This window comes from Aquila chrysaetos, chromosome Z, assembly GCF_900496995.4.
Source record: "Aquila chrysaetos chrysaetos chromosome Z, bAquChr1.4, whole genome shotgun sequence".
NCBI classification, from domain to species: domain Eukaryota; kingdom Metazoa; phylum Chordata; class Aves; order Accipitriformes; family Accipitridae; genus Aquila; species Aquila chrysaetos.
Window position 1 is genome coordinate 2,057,771 of NC_044030.1, and position 18,463 is coordinate 2,076,233.

An 18,463-nucleotide genomic window follows, 5' to 3' on the forward strand; every position below is an offset into this window, starting at 1 on the left:
CTAAGGTGTGATAGGTGCATTGAACTATTGTACATGCTTCTCCAGTTATAAACTGCCTCGGGAGGCTCCAGAGTTACTGGTTGCCAAAACCAGGGAAGAATCACTTTATAACCACTCTGTTCTTGTACTGTTCCCCTAAGCAATCAGGCAGTTGTCAGAAACAGGTTCATGGGACCTTGATCTGACCATGATGGCTCTTCTTATGAATATGACGTTATTATATGAACATTTTGGAGGTGAATGAGAAATCATGGTTTTTCTGAACTTCGTCACAGGTGACAGATAGTGTATTGGCCTTCTTTTTTCTGCAGCTGATGATGAAGTAGACAGTGTAATGATGTTCGAATATATGAAATGTGTTTCAGGACTGTGTTAAGTGGAGTACTTTTTTATTTTTTATTTTTTCAGCGTGATTTTAGTAGTATACAGAAATGCTATGCTTCAAAGGTTTAGGATGACAGCATTTCATGTTCTCTCATCTTTCTTAATTTCAGCCTCATGTGCAAAGTCCAACTTGCTGTCTTTATTTTGCTTTCCCAGGCAGCAGCTTCGGTTTTTGACACAATTGTTTGTAAATTTCTTTTCGGATATGAAAATAAGAGCAGTTTGGAAATCAGGAAAGCTCGCCCATTATTTTATTATGTCAGCATCTCTGACAAGACATAAATCTGAACATTTTTTCCTACACAGGGAGGCTGAGATGCATACTGCATTATTGTTACTGTAAAGTATTGTAGTTCTCTTAATGTTTAACATATACTACTGGACTTGAAAATTTAAATGAAGAGACTCACAGTCTGGGAGAAGCCGTGCAATTATTTCTTTTAAATTTCTCATTTTGTGCTCCATTGAAGGTTATATTATGAATATAAAGATGACTGCAATTTTTTTATCCAGATGAAGTCTTTGTATTTCTTTAGTTTTGATGGCATAATCAGTGATTGATCTTTGCTGTTCTTTAGGAGTTGAGGACAAATAGAGGGTGCTTCTGAATTAAATGCATCTTTAATGGCTTCTGGGAAGGCTTGAGATGGAAGTTTAAATAATTACTAATATGGTTTATTGACGATGGCAGTGAAAGGTCCCACTTTGCAGAATCTTCTAACTTACCAATGCTTTGCTCTTTCACTTCAGTAGGTAAAACTTCAGTCAGTAGTTCTCTTGATCTACTAGACAGCCAAGAACTATTTTTCTTTGAGAAACAATGGTCTGTTATCTCCACTGCATGTTCCTTTTGGCTATTTTGTTGCTGAAGTCCAGTCAATACTTGTTTTGTAAAAATTCCACTGATTTTAGGTTTGTTAAGTTAGTTGTGGTAATGACCAAATGGTATTTAGCTGCTTATAATATTGATCAGCAGTTTTCATTTTTTACAATTTTGAGTGAAAAATTATAAATCAGGATATTCAATATTGTAAAGACTGTAACGTAAGTGAGTTAGCGAGCTTTATGTAGAACTGCATAACAGAAGACTTTCTTATCTTGCAAAGCAAATGAGCAGTTTTCTCTCTCCACCAGCTGCTCACAATTCTCACAATCTTTTTGAGTCTTTGCAGTTTCAATTCCATTTATTTGCCATGTTTTTTCCTCCAGTCACAAGTTACACCTGTTTCACTTGTTTGTAGGCTCTAGGCTCATAATTTTTATTGTGTTTCTTAACTGGAATAAGAAAAATATTAGTGGATTTTTTTCCCCTTTAAAAAGTTAACATTCAATCTTAAACTTAAAAACTTCCAATGTACAAAATAAAAGACCCCTACAGCCTAGTCAGGTCTTGTGCATCTTGGGCTGGTAATGGCTAAGAACTGAAAATTAAGTCAATGTTGATGCGGTAGCATGAATGTCAGTAAGATTAGATTTCAAGTATAGTTTGACTTTACCCTATGTATTGATAGCAGCTGTGCAAAATACTAACTAGTATGCTGTTGAAATACTCTGTAGGCTGGTACTACTGTATTAGGTGATAGCTCATTTGAGACAGAACTCAAACGGAAAAAGTAATTCACTGTTTGAAAACCTTAAGAAAATCATAATATCTGTAGACCCCATAACTCAGAGAATTCACCATAACTGCATACATTCATAAACCTTAAGGTATAGTTTTGCGTTGGAAAAATAAATCTGAGAAAAGGAAAATTAAACTTTACACAGTAGTTTTAAACAGCAAATTATCAGCAGAATTTAGATTGATTTGACATTCCTAGCTACAGATTATTGGAAGATTGTTGTTGCATGTGAATAACAACATTGAATCAAATTGTTAAATTAAACTAATTAAAGTTTAGCGTTTTACTGAATTTTACTAATTTATTTGATTTGTCTTTGAATTAAGGATCAGAAATAAGTGTTCATGAGTAGGTCCAGAAGAGAAAGTGGCTAATAAATATAAATTATTTTATGTGGACTCAGTGTGTCTAGCACTAAATAGTACTCTATGTTGATTTGTCAGTAAAGTAAGGTTGTGCACAAGAGTGACCTTTATGTGAATTCTTCAGTGAAAGCTTGATCTAATGAATTACTACTATTTGAAGATAAATTAGCTTGAATAAAAGTTTGCAAATGTGATTAATTTGAGGAAGAGAATGAAGAGTTATTTTTTATGGTCTTGGTAGATATTTTTAACTTTTCTAAATTAACATATTTACAGAAGTGTGAACTAGTGATATCTTGTAATACATATGATCACTAAGTGCTAGTATTTCCTAAAGAGTAAACAAAAATTTAGTTTATAAATACTAAAGCATACAGCTAAGTTTTATCTTTTTCTGAAATACAAGTGCACAATGTTTTTTCTTAATTACAGTATCGTAAGTATTCAGTTCATGTGCAAAAGTCAGTTACATCTTGCCAAGCACTATCTGAGATTTAGTGTTGTCTGACTTTTTACCTAAGCTGTGTTAAATTTTAAGGTATCAATACTGCTACTTCAGAAGCAGCAACGTGATCTGACTGTAGCCCCAGTATGGTACCTGTTGTACTTATATATTCTGTACTCCTTTCAATAGAATGTATTTTTTACCGTGTTTTCTATTTTCGCACGAAGTGTGAGAGAACGCGAGTACTCTTCCTGGTGTACAAAGTGCAAGCTGAGGCACGTGAGATGTTACATCATTTTGGAGCAGGGAATGAGGTCTTCAGCACTCCAGCAGATGCTGAGGAGAAACATGACCATTCTTCCAGTTAGGAATTCCTTTTGTTTAAGTAGCCTCATTGATTTCATTAAAAAAATACTCGGTAGGACTTGCATTAAAAAAAAGTCTGGAGATTCATGCACAATTAATTTTTCCTGAGGTAAGGGTAATAAAGAATACAGACCCATGTATGAGAGAAAAACTGACATCATCCAAATAGCCATTCTCCTGTCAACGTAAGGCTTGTATCCTGACCTGCCTTTCATCGCTGTTGCAGGGCGTAAGACAATCCAGGTTTGTTCCTAGGAGCTGTACAGTTAGCTTGTGCGGGTTGTGGGGTGTGGAGTACAGTAGGACAGGGAGATTTGCCTGTTCTGTTATTTCTTTTCTATGTATTCATATGGTAGAAAGGGAAGAATGAGTAGATGAGACGGTTTCTTCTGCCCTCATGGCGTTTACACCAGCACAGTTCTTTTGCTTTGAGCCAGGCTTGCTAAACCAAGTGTAGACCATCTCTATAGAACTTCTGTTTTTATTGAACAAAAAGTGCTGCTTTACTCTCTAGAGTAAGGACAAAACTTGGAATTAGATTATGGTTTACTGATTATCAAAGCTGGTTGTTGGTCTGTTCCTACAGCAAAGTAGCTAAGCATTGACCCAGGTGCAGGACTCTTAATGAAGCCATTATTTAGACCCAGATTGGATTTCTGTATTTTCCTAGGCCTATCCTATTAAATTTGTAATAGACAAATTTACAATACAGGTTCTTATGTGGCTTATTGGGTATTTATGTTGACGTGGCTGAGATGGAACTCTCCAGGATTTTTTTCATATTGTGTAAGAATTTTATTGTAGCTACGGGCATATCAGAGGTGACAAATTACTTGATCCCGCCCCCATCCCAGTCCCCCGATTGTTCTTTTATGGACTTTCTTTTTTGCCAGTAAACTTCTGTAAACAACTGATGTTTCAAAGTTTTAGTGCACTTTTTACCCCTTTTTTAAAAATTTAAATCTCCCTTGGATTACTGTTCTAAACGGTGGTATATTTTTATGTTTCGAAGTCACATAGCACAGATACTAGCTTTTGCTTTATTTTTGTTTAGTACTGGGCACACATTAGTCCTTATAATATGCCTACAAATAGTTGTTACATGGTGAAAGGTTTTATATCAATTTGGTGGCTAACTTTATAACTACAGATGTTCTTTTAAAAAATGTTATTGATGCATAAAAGTGCATGTTGTCTGTAATTGCAGGTTGATGCAACTGAGAGTGAACCAAAGAGCTTTATCTTTATGAGTGAAGATGCGTTAACAAATCCTGACAAGCTGCTGGTCCTAATTCATGGTAATGGTGTTGTCAGAGCAGGTCAGTGGGCTAGGAGACTTATAATTAACGAAGATCTGGACAGTGGCACACAGATACCATATATAAAGAAAGCTATTGAGGTAAGTGAAACTGCATGTATGTATGGTTGTGGGGGCAAATGCATGTGTAGGTGCGTACCTGTGTATGGAGAGCTCTGAATCTGTGATGTTTTAATTTGTTATCAGTGTTCAGTATTTCCCTATATGATAATTTTATTTACGATGGGAATACTTGCTTGTTTTTTTCAGAACTTTTTTCTAATGGAATCAAGTTTCTCTCTTACAGTAGAAAAAATCTTAGTTGTATGTCATGTTGTTGTGGCGGTGCTGCCATGTAGTTTAATATGGCAGCTAACGTGACAAGAGCCCTTAGCAGGCGATGAGATGCAATAGAAGGCACTACAGAAATTTGTTATGATTTGAAGTGTTTTCTTTTACATTTCATTAAATTTGTACGTATTCTCACTCAACGTCTGTTGTAATCTCATGATAACATGAGCTTTCGTGATAACAGCAGGCTTTTTTGCTAGGCTTGTACTGAATTTATTAGAGGCACAGTCTTTTTCAGTTTTGCACTGAATACTGATTCATACTGATTCATTCTGATTCACCTATCAATACTTGACAGTAAAAAAATAATTTACATTTTATGGACACTATTTTGTTACATTTACATCTATGTGAGAGACAATGCACAATTTGTGTAATGTTTTTAACACTGGAACTTTGTAGGTATAATTCATCTCTTTCATTCTGCTACCTAAATGAAACTTCCTGTACTAAACATTACAAAAGCCTGTTTAAGACTCACTATTTCTATTATATTTACCAAGTTAAGCTAATGTTCTACTCTAAATATCAGTCTTGTCACTGTGATTGTTATGTGTTTTGCTAAATGAAGTTTAATTTTTTGCAGTTGGCTTTAAAGTATTCAGTATAGAAAATGGTTCTCTTCAAATATGGTTTTTTTAATGAAGCAAAGGAAGAAAACATATTAAAACATTAGGCCATTAAGTTATTTTTGTTTTGTACAATCCACTAACAAAGCATCAGACTACACTTTGTGTGAAAAAGAAACCTAGTCTTATGAAAGTGATGCTTGCCTTCTTCTAACATAAAGGTTTTGTTCATTTTAAATCAAGACTCGGGCAGAACAAAAAATACTTTAAGATTATTGAGTGTAATATAGGTGTATGGTAGGTCCAGTGTAGGAGGTTAATTTCTAGAGTGTAAGTTCCAAAACCTTTCCCAAGAAACCCAAAGAGCCGTAGCCACTTAAATTTTCATAGCAGTGCTTACATGCCTGCATTTTCGTTCCTTCCTAAAGATGCTGCTGCCTTGGCTAACATGAGAGGCTGAGCATTTAAAACTGGGATACTATCCCTAAATTAACAGATAACCTTTAAGAGAGTATTTCTAGTAGAGGAGAGTTATAGTTCTTTTTCCTGTTTTTTTATTTATTTTATGCAGTGATTGTGCCAGTGTGACAGAGATCAGACCTGTGTTCCCTCAAATGGTTATTATCCTTAAAAACAGATTATGTATTTCTGCATTTTGAATGCTTCTTTTAAAAAACACAGGAAAAAACCCAAAGACTTGATGACAAAGTATCTTTAAAAAAATGTAATCGTTCAATCACATGGGGAGATCAGAATTTGTGCTCTTATCTTTTGACTTCCTTCTATCTTAGCATGGTTTTTCAATTCATAGTTCTCTTTAGTTGAGTAATTCCAGCTACTGTAAAACCTGCTCTCCCTTTTTGTGCATCTTAAAATTCTGGTAAATGTACTACATATTTAGAACACATACTATTTGCAATGATTTTTTTTAATGCAAAATGAAGATTAGATCATATTCAATTGTATTATATTAAATACGTTGCTATTTTTTGTATCCTGTAATCACTGTAGTGGGAATTGGATGTATATCTGGTTAGATAAGGCAATATTTTATGGAAGTCGAACCCCACTGAAGGTATTTGGAACTGTTATGTTATGAATAAAAAGAGAATACAGACAGTTACATAGTGATATCATGTCTCCTTCATGTACAGATCATATAAATTACTCTTCCAAATGCAGGAAATTATGGTAGAGTGAGTATAAGGACTCCAGTTTTGGTTAATGATAATAAAAATTGCATCCTTTTCTGGGTTTTCTGGTGTTCGGTCCTCTAGCTGATTTAGGCACTTTTGTCTCTTATGAAATGAAAATAACTGGCCTAGACGATAAATGGCCTGTATGAAAATTGTGATAACTCCTCACGCAATGTTGCCAGTTTGATGTAAGGAATTATTTTCCTTGATCTTCCATGTTTCTTCTAAGAAGAGGTCTCATCCTTGAATGAAACCAGCAGACCTTATCAAAGCATAAGGTTACAGTGCTGATGACAGGCGAACATGGATTTTTTTTTTCTAATAAACTATGTGAATTTGAAGTGGATAGTAGTATCTAGGATTTGAAAATTCCACTGAACTGTTGTGAGTGTGAAGCATATACAGGTAGCTTAAAACATTTGCTGGAGACTAGGTTTTCATTTAAAAAAAAAAAATACTGCAAAAGTAGTGCTTAAATGTCTTTTGTGCAGAAACTAGTTCAGAAATATCACCTCTGTTTTCCTTAAAGCCAAACAGACAAACAAACAAAAAAACCCCAGTAGGTCCAAACTGTATCTTTTTTTCTACTGCTTTTCTCTGTGGAGAGTGATGAGACTACCACAAGCTTCAGTTCATTTCTTGGAAAAACTGAAAACAAGGGTGCAAAAACTGGAGTTATCAGTGAGCAGTGGATTGAGAAGGATGAACTGATTCTGTACTCCTAACCAGGAAGTTAAGGGAAGAAAAGAAAATAAACTATTTCTCTCTGGTACAACACTTTTGATAAAAAAAAATGAAAAAACCCTTTTCTCTTAAAGCGTATATGGAATAAGGGAGCAATGTAAAGGCTTAAAATTTATCATGCTTCTGGTGGCTTGGGGCTCATACACACTGGAAAGAAAAGATCCAAGGAGAAATACTCTAGTGGGAATTAGAGTAGCTAGAAATGTGTTTTTTCTTTTCATCTGGGTGGTTCCTCTAGGTAATGCTTCTCCTTCCATCTTTTATATCAGACTCTTTTGTGTAATAGGTGTTCGGAGTAGTTTACAAGGTTTTATGTGAAGAGGTAAGATTAATGAGTTGATTCAGATATTCAAACTTGATAGTGTAAAAGAAATTTTGAAATATGAAAGAAGAGGAGGACAAACAAGCAACTAGATAGAGAACAGATTGTAGGAGGGAGAAAAGTGTATACAATGTGAGAGACAGATATGTGTAAATACGTTAAAACACGGTAAGAAAAGAGCTACTTTAGAAAAAGAACTATAAAAAAGGCAAATGTGATAATATAAAGCAGTAAGACTGTAACAAAAGCTTAATTAAAATAAAACAAATACATATTACAAACATTTAAAACAAAAAAGATGGCAATTTTAATGTCTCATCTACATTTTGCTAAATGTCTCATTCACTACCTGTAGAGTCAGGCTCTTCTCAGATCAGTTATTATTTAGTCATATATACAATGGCTGAAGCAGTGACAGGAGAAGATGGTGAGAGACAGAGGTAAATTCTTTAATTCGCTGATGAGGGCATTTACGTGGGGTGTCAAGAATTAAGGATTTACACCAGGCTCTTTAGGTGGAGGAGGTTATGAGAAGGTATGCTTCTCTGGTTCATTGCCGAGTGGTAACAACATGGATGATAATCTAAAGATTTAGTTGGGAGCTGTACTAGTGATACCAGTGATATAGGGGAACAAGCAAGAAGGGGTTCAAAAGTTGGCTACTGCTCCATGCAATAGCGTTCCTTCTGTAGTGGTTGGAGAAGTGAATTCTGTGCTTTAAAGTCTGCTGAGTGTTAGGCAAGGAGAAGCTGAAGTTGATCTACCTATCCAGGAAGTTTGTGCCTTGGGGAAACAAGAGCTCAGCTTACCTAAGTTTGGACACTGAGAAGAGTTTTGGAGTACTGTTATCTTCGATACCTTTCCTCTAGGGAATAAAGAGGACATCAGCTTACTGCATGAGTACAAAGAAACTGTGGGATGTTTCCTGCCCCTTTGGAAATTCAGTACACTTGTTAGCTAAGATAGCTGTGGTCCCAAGGATGCTACTGAAATTCAACCACAGCAACTGTCGGTTATTTGATTTTTTAAAAAAATTACTACTTTTTTTAAAAAAACATCCAAGAATTGTTGCCTGGTTTCAAATTCAGCACACTTGAAGATAGCTTAGATATTTTTATTATTATTTAAAGGAGAATTAACACTTGACATAGGGGTAATAGCACCAGAAAAATAGCTTCTTCAAAGAACCTAGATGAGTTTTTCAGAAGAAATGCAGCAGCACCCAAAAATCTGAATTTCCATGAACAAATGAAAAAAAGGTTTGCATGAGATGGGCATCAACTGCAGAAATATTTCTTTAATGGCTGACATAACATGATTTTCAGCTTCAGTTTTCTCTTGTGTTTATCCTGCTCTTCTTTCTCCATTTTCTTAACAATTTCTGTTCTTAAGAATATTTTTGGCCAGAATATTGGATTCATTCACTCATATTAACATCATTCATTTGTATAAAACTATCAGGTTGGTAATATTTGCGGAGAATTGGTGAGGGTTTCTTTCTTCAACATGCAATAAGATGTTACTGGTTTTGTAACCCAGTTGAATGGAACAACAAAATCATTCGGTGTAACAGTAGTAAATTTACCCGCCATAACTTTTATGTGATTTAGTAACCTTACTGGTTAGTAACTGGTATGGTAGCACATTTCAGTCTTTCCATTTTGTAAAAATCAGCTGGTTTCAAAAGTTGATATTTACAGATTGTTGTCAAGAAATTATGCTTTGTTTAAACTACACTAACAAGAATTCTTGCTAAGAAACTTTCATATCTCACTATTAAGCATAGAATATCTTGTTAGACAACATTCTCTTTGTTCTAGTGGTCATATTTCGGGAACCTGAGATATAAAATTTTGTCTCATAGTTTATACATGCTTAGCATAATTTCAATAGATGGGCACATGACACTTTCTGGAAAAAAAAAACCCCAGAGCTGACATTTCACTGCAATTACAGTTCTTCTGCAGAATACTAATATTTATGTACCTTTTACGTCTCCTAAGTATATTGTTGCAGAAAGATGTTAAAATACTTCATTTATTTTTTTAATAGTCAGTTATAGTGCCAGAGTAATCATAATCTTATTTGGGTATTCTAATATTATTACTGAAAATAAAATGTCACTAAAATGGACAATAATGTGCTGTATTGTTTTCTTTCAGGTATTAATTTTCTGACTCTGGTATCTGTATTTGCTTTTATTCATTCTGTTAGATCATAGAACTAACATAGCTTGTAAAGTACTTCTTAGTAGACAAAACGTATTTAGAACTACTTTTGTGGGGATAATATTAAGAAAACTTAAGTTACGTAGCTGGTTGGATGATCTTTTGAGATCTTTCTGTAAACATAAACACAAATTACAATGTATTACTAAATAAATTGTCACATATAATTGGCAAAAAATACACCATACTCTGGAAAGAAAATTTAAAAAGCAATATATTTAATTCCTTCTAAAACATTTTATGAGGAATTGATAATCTCTCAAATACTGATTTGAAATAGTGATCACCAAGCAGATAGAAGGAAAAGTTGCATAGCTAGTTGAACCAATATTAATTGATCACAAAATACATAATAATATATAACAAGCTGTATAGGAGTTAATAATTATTAAATCAGAAATTCAAGAAGAGGTTAAAAGGTAGGACTATTACTGAACTGACAGGGTATATAAGCCCACACCAGCCCCCATGCCAGCAAAGGAAAACAATGAGATGACAGCTCTACTGTTTGGAGAGAGGTTGCTAACGACAGCTTATTCCTTTATGATTTCAACTCTTGACAGAAGACAGGTCTGCTTGTTGCATCATGGCAGATGTATCATTACCTTCTGGCCCTGTCATGACTGAACTGGAAAAAAACCCACTTGCAGTTCTGAAAATCCAATTACCCTTTGGAATGTAGTGCATCCTTTCCAAGATATATGTTACGGATGTTGTATTAATTGTGTGTATTACATTCTTAGAGTTTTCTGTGCTACATTAATTTGATAATGTAGAGATACTTACAGATTGCTTTGTCTTCCTCTATTCTGCTGGCTGTCATGTTTTAGAACCCTGTAGCACCTTGTGTTAGTTTACTCTTACTTTGTCACTGACCTAAGAAAATCACTTGGCTAGAATGCGGCTTGAAAATCTTCCTTCCCCCCGCCCCCCCCCCAAACCATTTGAGCATTCTTTTCACTGGCTATGTATGGGGTTAAGAACACACACTGAATATTTAAAATAATCATGATCATTTTAGAAACAAAGTTTAATATGAGTATAAATGGCCTTTTTATCATATGCATATTAGGATTCTTCCTTCTCCCCCCCCCCCCCCGTCTCCCCCCCCCCACCTCCCCTTCAACTTGTTGGATACCTAACAGTGACTCTGGAGACTTAGAAAAGAGTAAGAGGGGGTGTGGATTTTTGAAAGTATGTCAAAAGCCTTGGGGTTTGGGTATGATCGGAATTTCAATAGAGGTTGAGATGAGTTTAAATGCATAGAAGGAGAACATAAAAATCTTGTTTAATTTCTGTCATGTTGTTCTTTTTTTAGTCACTCTGATGTCTTTTTCAAATCTGCTTTTCTCTCAAGCTTTGTGGTACTATATCCAAGATCTGTTTTTTTCCCTCTTTGTATTTCGTTTTAACTGCTGATCCCTTTTCTGTGGTGCTTCTGCCTTTAATATCAGCTGAAGCGGTCTGAATTGCTGAATCAAAGCCGTTTTGGGAGAGAGACAGTGTTTAAGATTGTGCAGGGTGAGATTCTCTGGGTAGAAGGTAACACTTCCTGCAGTTATAATCAATGCACTTGACACTTTCAAAGGCAGGAGAAGCCATGACTTGCTCAGGGGTTAAACTTTTTAAATAACTTCCCTTGGGAAAAATGCCATCAATAAAATGGAATAATTAGTTGAAGATTCTTGAGTAGCCTAGGTTTGAAAAGAAAAGATTACAGATAGGTCAGGTTTGCACTTCTATTGTATTTTCCCTCCCTTTTGTTTTTTAAACTATGAGCTTTTGTTTAAATGTGTGCAGTATTACAAAATCAGTCTGCTTCAAAAATAATGTCATCTACTTAAGGCAGTTCTTTAATTCTGTAGTGTGTTATTGTCTGTGTAGTCTAATAATTGTAAGAACAGAGATTAAATTCTACATAAAAATATAACTTTAGATTGCTAGCTTTCTCCTGTCCTACCCACACACTTATTCTCCAAATAGTCATTTTAGTTAACAGAAAACATTTGCAACTTTGAACCTTACTAAATAAGCTTAAAACATAATACACATTAACTAATTTTAAAAATTAGATCTAAATAGCGTTAAATGAACATCCAGTGCATAAGGTCATTGATTTCTATAGCGATGAAATTTGACTGTGAAATTACATTCATCTCACTTTGCATTAATTATGTTTCACAATTTCAGGTTTTATGAGAAATTTATTGTTTTTCTCACTTTCGTGTATTATGATTTTTGTTAAAGCAGCTATTTTGAAAGGCAAAACCTGAGTAAAAATGGCGCTCTCAATATGCAGTGTAGTATATGCATACCCTACCAAATATTGATAAATATTGGCTTTGGAATAAAAGATTCTTACCCTTCGTTAATTATTTACTTATGTGCGGTTTTCATTTTTCTTAAAAGAAAGTAAAATCACTGACAGCACTCTGCACAATAACTGCACAAGACTTTAGCAAATACGTAATCAATGTTTTTCAGAAGTACAGCATTGTATTTTCTTATGGGTTACATCAAAATGTGATCTGTACCACCTAAATAGATGAGTTTATTTGGTAGAGAATGTTCTGCATGCAGAGTTGTAACAAAACTTTTAGCAAGAAAGTATTGACTAGTTTCAATTCAGCAACTTACTAGTATTCCTGTGTGGAGAAGTTTTGAGGATCTGCCTGTGGGAAATTGGCTGTGGAACCATGACCTTTTAATCGTTCAGAAATTGCAATGAGGCTCTTTCTGTTGTGGTACGGATCTTCAATATATTGTTTATTTTAAATTTGCAATATGCATAGCATTTGTAAGAGAAATGGGTGAATACATACTAGTATGATTGTACTTGGCAATACAGTAGTTATTTGTGGCTTGGATTTTACTCTATACAGGCAACTTTGTAAGAATCCTGTTTAGAAGAAAATGTTTTGATTCAGACCATTTGGGTTTGTGGAAGTGTCATAGCTTTGTGGTTATTTATATCTGACAGCAGTACATAGGAGTAAGTTTTTATTTCAGCTGATTTGCTATAGAGCGGTTGTATCTCACATTTCAAGGTGGGATGGTCCAGTCAAGTCGTGGCAGGGTAGCACCTCAGCTCACACAACGCACCAGTGCCTTCACAGGATGATACCACTTAGGATGGGAACTCTGCTGGGGGGGTTTTTGTGTGTGTTGTATCTTACCAGTATGTTTATCTTACAAGTATGCTTATCTGATCATGGAGCAAAGGTTTTAAAATAACTTTCATGGGGGTTTTGCCAACTGTTTCTGTTGGGGTGATCTCATCAATGATTGTGTTAATACAGACTTTTGAGAGTGGCACCATGCTAAGTACCATAGATATGCACACAAACTACTTGTATGCCTCCTGAAATGTAATTTCAACAGGGATAATCTTAACTTAACAAAATTGCTTTCATATAGGATGGGGTGACTTAATTGTTCGTTAGTTGACATATTAATCTTAAGTCATTACCTTCATTTTGCTTTATGAAAAAAAAAAATCAGTAGCCAACACCTTTGTTCTGTTCATTCAGGAACATGTTAATTCAGGAATGAGAAATATGCATGCATTTTTTTTATATCCTTTAAAGAAGTTAATTCTCTAACATTTAAAAATATTACATGCCTATTTAAAAACATTAAAATTGTATTTTGTTTTATTTATTAGATGTACAGATAGTTAAACTATCACCTAACTAATCTTAATGCATTATAATGTATAAATTGTATTCTTCATAACATATATCATAGAAACAGTATTGCAGTGTGTCAGTATAGGTATGGTATATGTATGTATTTAATACTACACTAAATTGCCAATACCCTGTTGATTTTTCAAATGAATCATTACTTAAAAGACTTACCAATTCAATGGGGAGACAAGCACTTCCTTATTCATACCATGAAATGCATATTTGAATAAAATTATCTTTTGCTTACTGTGCATTGAGCTGCAAAATACTAACTTTAATGCATAGGAATTCAAATAAAAATTTGATACGCTTCATCATTAAATAGTTTAGTACTGTTCTAATAATGCACATTGCTGCTTCAGGTAATAAGGAAATAGATATGGCAAAGACTTTATCATGCAAATTTACTCAGGATTGCAATCTTTTGAAAATACACAGATCTTTTGAACGATATATGTCACTTTTGATCAAAAACTTTAAAAAGTTTAATTATTCTGCTAGAACAAACTAAAACTGTGGGTAATTGTCTTTTTTTTCCTGAAATTAACAAATTATAACATCAAAAAATCTGAGAGTGAGGTATGTAGTAGGTCATTTGCTGCTGCAGGCATTTTCTCTCCCTTCAGGATGTGCTTGTTTAGTTTCTCTCACTTTGTGCCTGTGGCACTGTATGGTGAAATTCAGACATGCTCTTCCCCTCCAAGGAATCTCTAGGGTGGCAGATAACTTATACAAAATTAATAAATGGCGTTGCTTTTTTTATTATCACCCATCCCAGGCAATTCGCTTTGTGTTCCCTTTGGAGAAAAGTTGAGTTGCATAGGATATGTTTATTAAAAAAAATACATGCTTCTACATAGAATTAAACAGTGAAAGTACACATAATAGGGTGAAATATGTCATTAGGAAAATGGAATTACTCCATTTTCAGTGACTTCTTTAGAGAGGGAAAAAAATGGAACAGTGAAAATCCCTTACATGTTGATTAACTTTTTTAAAAACTTAGAAAATATTAAGAATTTTTTAACATGTCAAAACATAGGTGATTTTTATATTTTTTTAATTCTGGGGTTATGAATTTAGTTTCCTTTCATCTCAGCAACATTTAAAGAGTAAACCTGTTTTGAGGCTATTCAGTTGGATGATTATTTTTGGGGAAGTCCAGGTGTACCATCTTTCTTATTCACAACCATTTGTTATACCATATTGCAGTGCTAATCCTCTTAGGAAGGGGAGGGATTGGCACAGATCGCTTAACCTGTTACATTGTGTGCTACATGCAGCCTCCATCTCTATTATGCCAAAGGCAGTGAGACTTCAGATTGCTTTGGAGGGTAGAACAGATAATGAAGCTTGGGTGTAAATAATTGCTGATACATGAGGGAAAACAACTTAATCCTAATTTATTTTTTTCCTTTTTTTTTTTTTAGTAGTGATTAATTTTAATTGCTCTTTTAGATGTGAAAGAGTTGTACTTAATAGTGCTGTGGTCTTATACTGTTACTTGCTTCTGATGAGTAAGAATCCTTAAAAATGTGAAGGTATTAAATACTACCATGTATTTTAAAGTTTGTTTCCTAGGAGTTACTCACTGCCACTTTAAGTTTGCCTTAAGAGCATATATACTTAGCTAATAAGTAAATGTTCTGTTTACTCTAAAAAATAATATGAAAAATATAGGCAGAAAATTTTCACGGTGCTTCAGTGCACAGGTGATTGAGTTTGTGCTGACCCTCCGTAACTGAGCCTGTGTTTTGAATCCCAACTCTTCCTCCAGCATTGGGAGTAATATGATTGAGTCTTCTGGAATGAGTTACTGAATGCTGATAGCAGGAGGCTTTTCCATGAAATACAAAAGCTACTCATGTGGAATATGCACCTTCCACATCACGCATGGTTGAGATCAGATACAGGATTTTCAAGACTTGACAGCCCTGGTTCATGAATGGTGATATTTATACTGAATTTAGGACTGTCTGAGTGCTAATATTCAACTGATACCAGCTCATGATAAAAATACATGGTTCTGGGATTCCACTTTAATGGTACAGTGTTGTTACTGTCTAACAAATACTGAACACAGTTATTACTAACAACTGATTAAAATATCATTTATTAATTAATACCTCAGGTTGAATCAAACATTTCCTGGCTTTGATTATATAAGCATTGTCAAAAGTGTGTCATTAATTTGGTCTTTTTTATTGATGTTGACATTCCTTGATTTTCTTCATTGCATTTGTATTCACCATGTTAGATCAATATTTGTCTTTTTGCCTTCTTTTGAAACAGACCCCTTCTTAAAATAACAACATTCAGCTATTTTTGATTCAGATTAATTCCACCCCCCCATCCCATATGGTATGTTCACCTTCTCTACCTGTGGTGTCCTGTGAGGCTTTCTGTACATCTGTTTTTCTAGGTGTAGTTTCATGCAGGTATGAGGACAGGAGAGTAGAGGGAGTTTTAAATGAAAACTATATGCAAGAGTCTGACTGAACTGTTCAAATACCTCCCTTCTCAGATAAAAAGAAATGCTTTAATGTTTTTTCTGCTGGAAATGAATGTCTCGCTTATAACCTTCTGTCAAATTTGTGGGGGGAGGTTATGTAGGATTTGGCAAGAGCTCCAATATAAAATAATCTTCAAGCACCAAAGTCAGTCAAAATAAGTATGTTACTTTGCCTTGCTACCAATTCCATGTAATTAATATTTTGAAAACATTATTCATATCCCTCTTGAGTCCTTGTGTTCCTCTTCAAGAGGTTAATTGAGAACCTACCCAACAGTAGCTTTTTACCTTGTTTCTACTTCTTCATGGTAGTAGTCTTATGGTGTGATCAGTTTACATTTACAGCTAGGCAAGTACTTCTTTTTCAGCCATTTTTTTCTCTAGCTTACATTTTTCAAATTAAAATTATTGCTTTCTGAAGTGCCTCTGTGTGTATGTATGCAAGTATATACATGTGCATGTAGAGACAGATGCATCTTAACTGTCTAGTTGGTTGTAACTTTTGAATTTTATAAATGTTAATATAAGATGTGTGGCATTCAGGGAAAATCATAGTTAATTTCTTATGTCTTTGGTGTTTGGAAGCTGCACATGACTTCTGTTTTTTGGAAATGCTGATTATATTTTACAGCACTGAAAAAGTACTGTTTCAGGTTACTGTTTTATTTGAACCCAGTAATTTACGATATGTTAAAAAGCAGCTGTACTGACTATTCCTCAAAGATAATAGTATTTCAAATGTCATACAGGTTGACTTACGTTGTGATTTAATTTGATATAGCTGTTGCAGGTTTTTCTTTTTTTCCTCTGGACATCCTTATTGAAAGACTTTTTTAAGTAAGGATCTCACTAGGAATAGGTAATAATTCTCTAAAAACAAAAGATTTATAAGAATGACAGTTGACATAGTCTTATAAAAACTATATAGAACCTGGAGAAATATCTTTGCTGCACCATGTGCTCGGTTAAGTGAAATCTGTCTACTGCTCCTATATAACAAAGTACTGGATCAGTGTCAAAAATAGGAGGTATTTACTGTGGTGACATTCAGCGTCTGTATTTGTTGAGATACTACTCGTAAGTCTGGGTTTTTTTAATGCAGTATGTCCACATAAAAAATGAAAATTTAAAGAGAAGACAGCAGTTACCAATTTTACAAGTGTCTTGCCTTTCTTTTAATGTTCTGAGATACGGTCACAAGACATTTATGCTAATAGTGACATTGGAACGTACTTCTTTTTGATTTTTTTTTTTTTTTATTATTATTATTAAGTTGGTGTTGAGGCACAGCTGTAAATGCTGGGTTTGGCAGTAGACCTATTTTTAATCCTGTTCTAAACAAACTTTGTGCTTGTAAAAGATGTGCAGACTATCAGCCCTGCGGAGTGGGTCCCTGCAAACTGGTACAGACAGGCAGGGGCGGTGAGAGCTCCCGCGCGCGTCCCCCAGCCTTGTTCTGCAGGGACCACCTCTAGAGGTAAGGGGGGACTCTGCATTAATTGCTTTCCGTCCTTCTGCTCCGCGGTGAGACTGCTTACAAGGGTGAGGTGGGGTTTGTTGTTGGGTGGATGATCCTTTCTAGAAACCGCGGTAAAGCAGCTTCACGCAAGCTTTGCGCAGTCATCCTTCCCCTGTATAAAGTAAATCTAAACTAAGTAGGAGTGAGTGATTTAGGCCTGGCTTGTAACCTGCTGCTTGTCAAGGCAGGTAAAATCTTTACAAGGCAGTCAGCTCTCTCCCAGTATCCCCGTAGCCCCTGGCATTTATAGCACTCCAGACCTCCTCTACACCGTCCTACTAGGAAGGGTTTCTTTACCCTTTTTCAAACCAAACAGCAAATTTGTCCCCTTTCTCTTCCACTTTCTCCTACAGTAACGCAAGTCTGAAGTTCAGGAAGGTATATTTAAATCCAATCCAGCAACAGATTTAATAGGAAGTTTTTCTTACTGTTCTTAATTTTTGTACTGGGAAGATAAGGCTCCAAGCCTTCTAGGAAAGGATAAAAACAAGGCTCCAGTAGGTTGGCTGCAAAAAATGTTAACATGTAGAAAAGATGTTCAGATAGTGGGGGTGGGGTTTTTTTTAAGTTTTGGAACGTTCTTGTTGCTTTTTTTTCCCTTCTGATGATGTCTTGCAGTAATTATGATCCTGGCTTTATGGCTGGGGAGGGACGTGCCCCCAGGGATCAGTACGTGCGTGGAATCTGATAAGGTTCAGATGCAAACTTTGCTTCCTTTTATGCATTTTGTACAAGTTGTGGTGTTGTGGTGTTTAAAAATAATTCCATCTGATGTATCTGTTAAATATATTTGATTTTTCAAATTAAGTTAAAGAGTAATGCTGAATATAATCAGTTCAGTGAATGTTCATGTA

At 34.9% G+C, this 18,463-nt stretch overlaps 1 protein-coding gene across 4 annotated transcripts in view; it reads left to right on the forward strand.

The window, feature by feature from the left end:
* The window catches only part of FAM172A (family with sequence similarity 172 member A), a 272,178-nt gene that overhangs the window by 58,489 nt on the left and 195,226 nt on the right, over nt 1-18,463 (forward strand). For all 4 annotated transcript variants that reach the window (XR_003922007.2, XM_030004919.2, XM_030004920.2 and 1 more), the window contains exon 6: nt 4,390-4,581. Coding sequence is in view for 3 of the 4 variants with exons in the window: in XM_030004919.2 (XP_029860779.1) it covers nt 4,390-4,581 (192 nt within the window). In the remaining variant the exon portion in view is untranslated. The remainder of the gene's footprint in view (nt 1-4,389; nt 4,582-18,463) is intronic.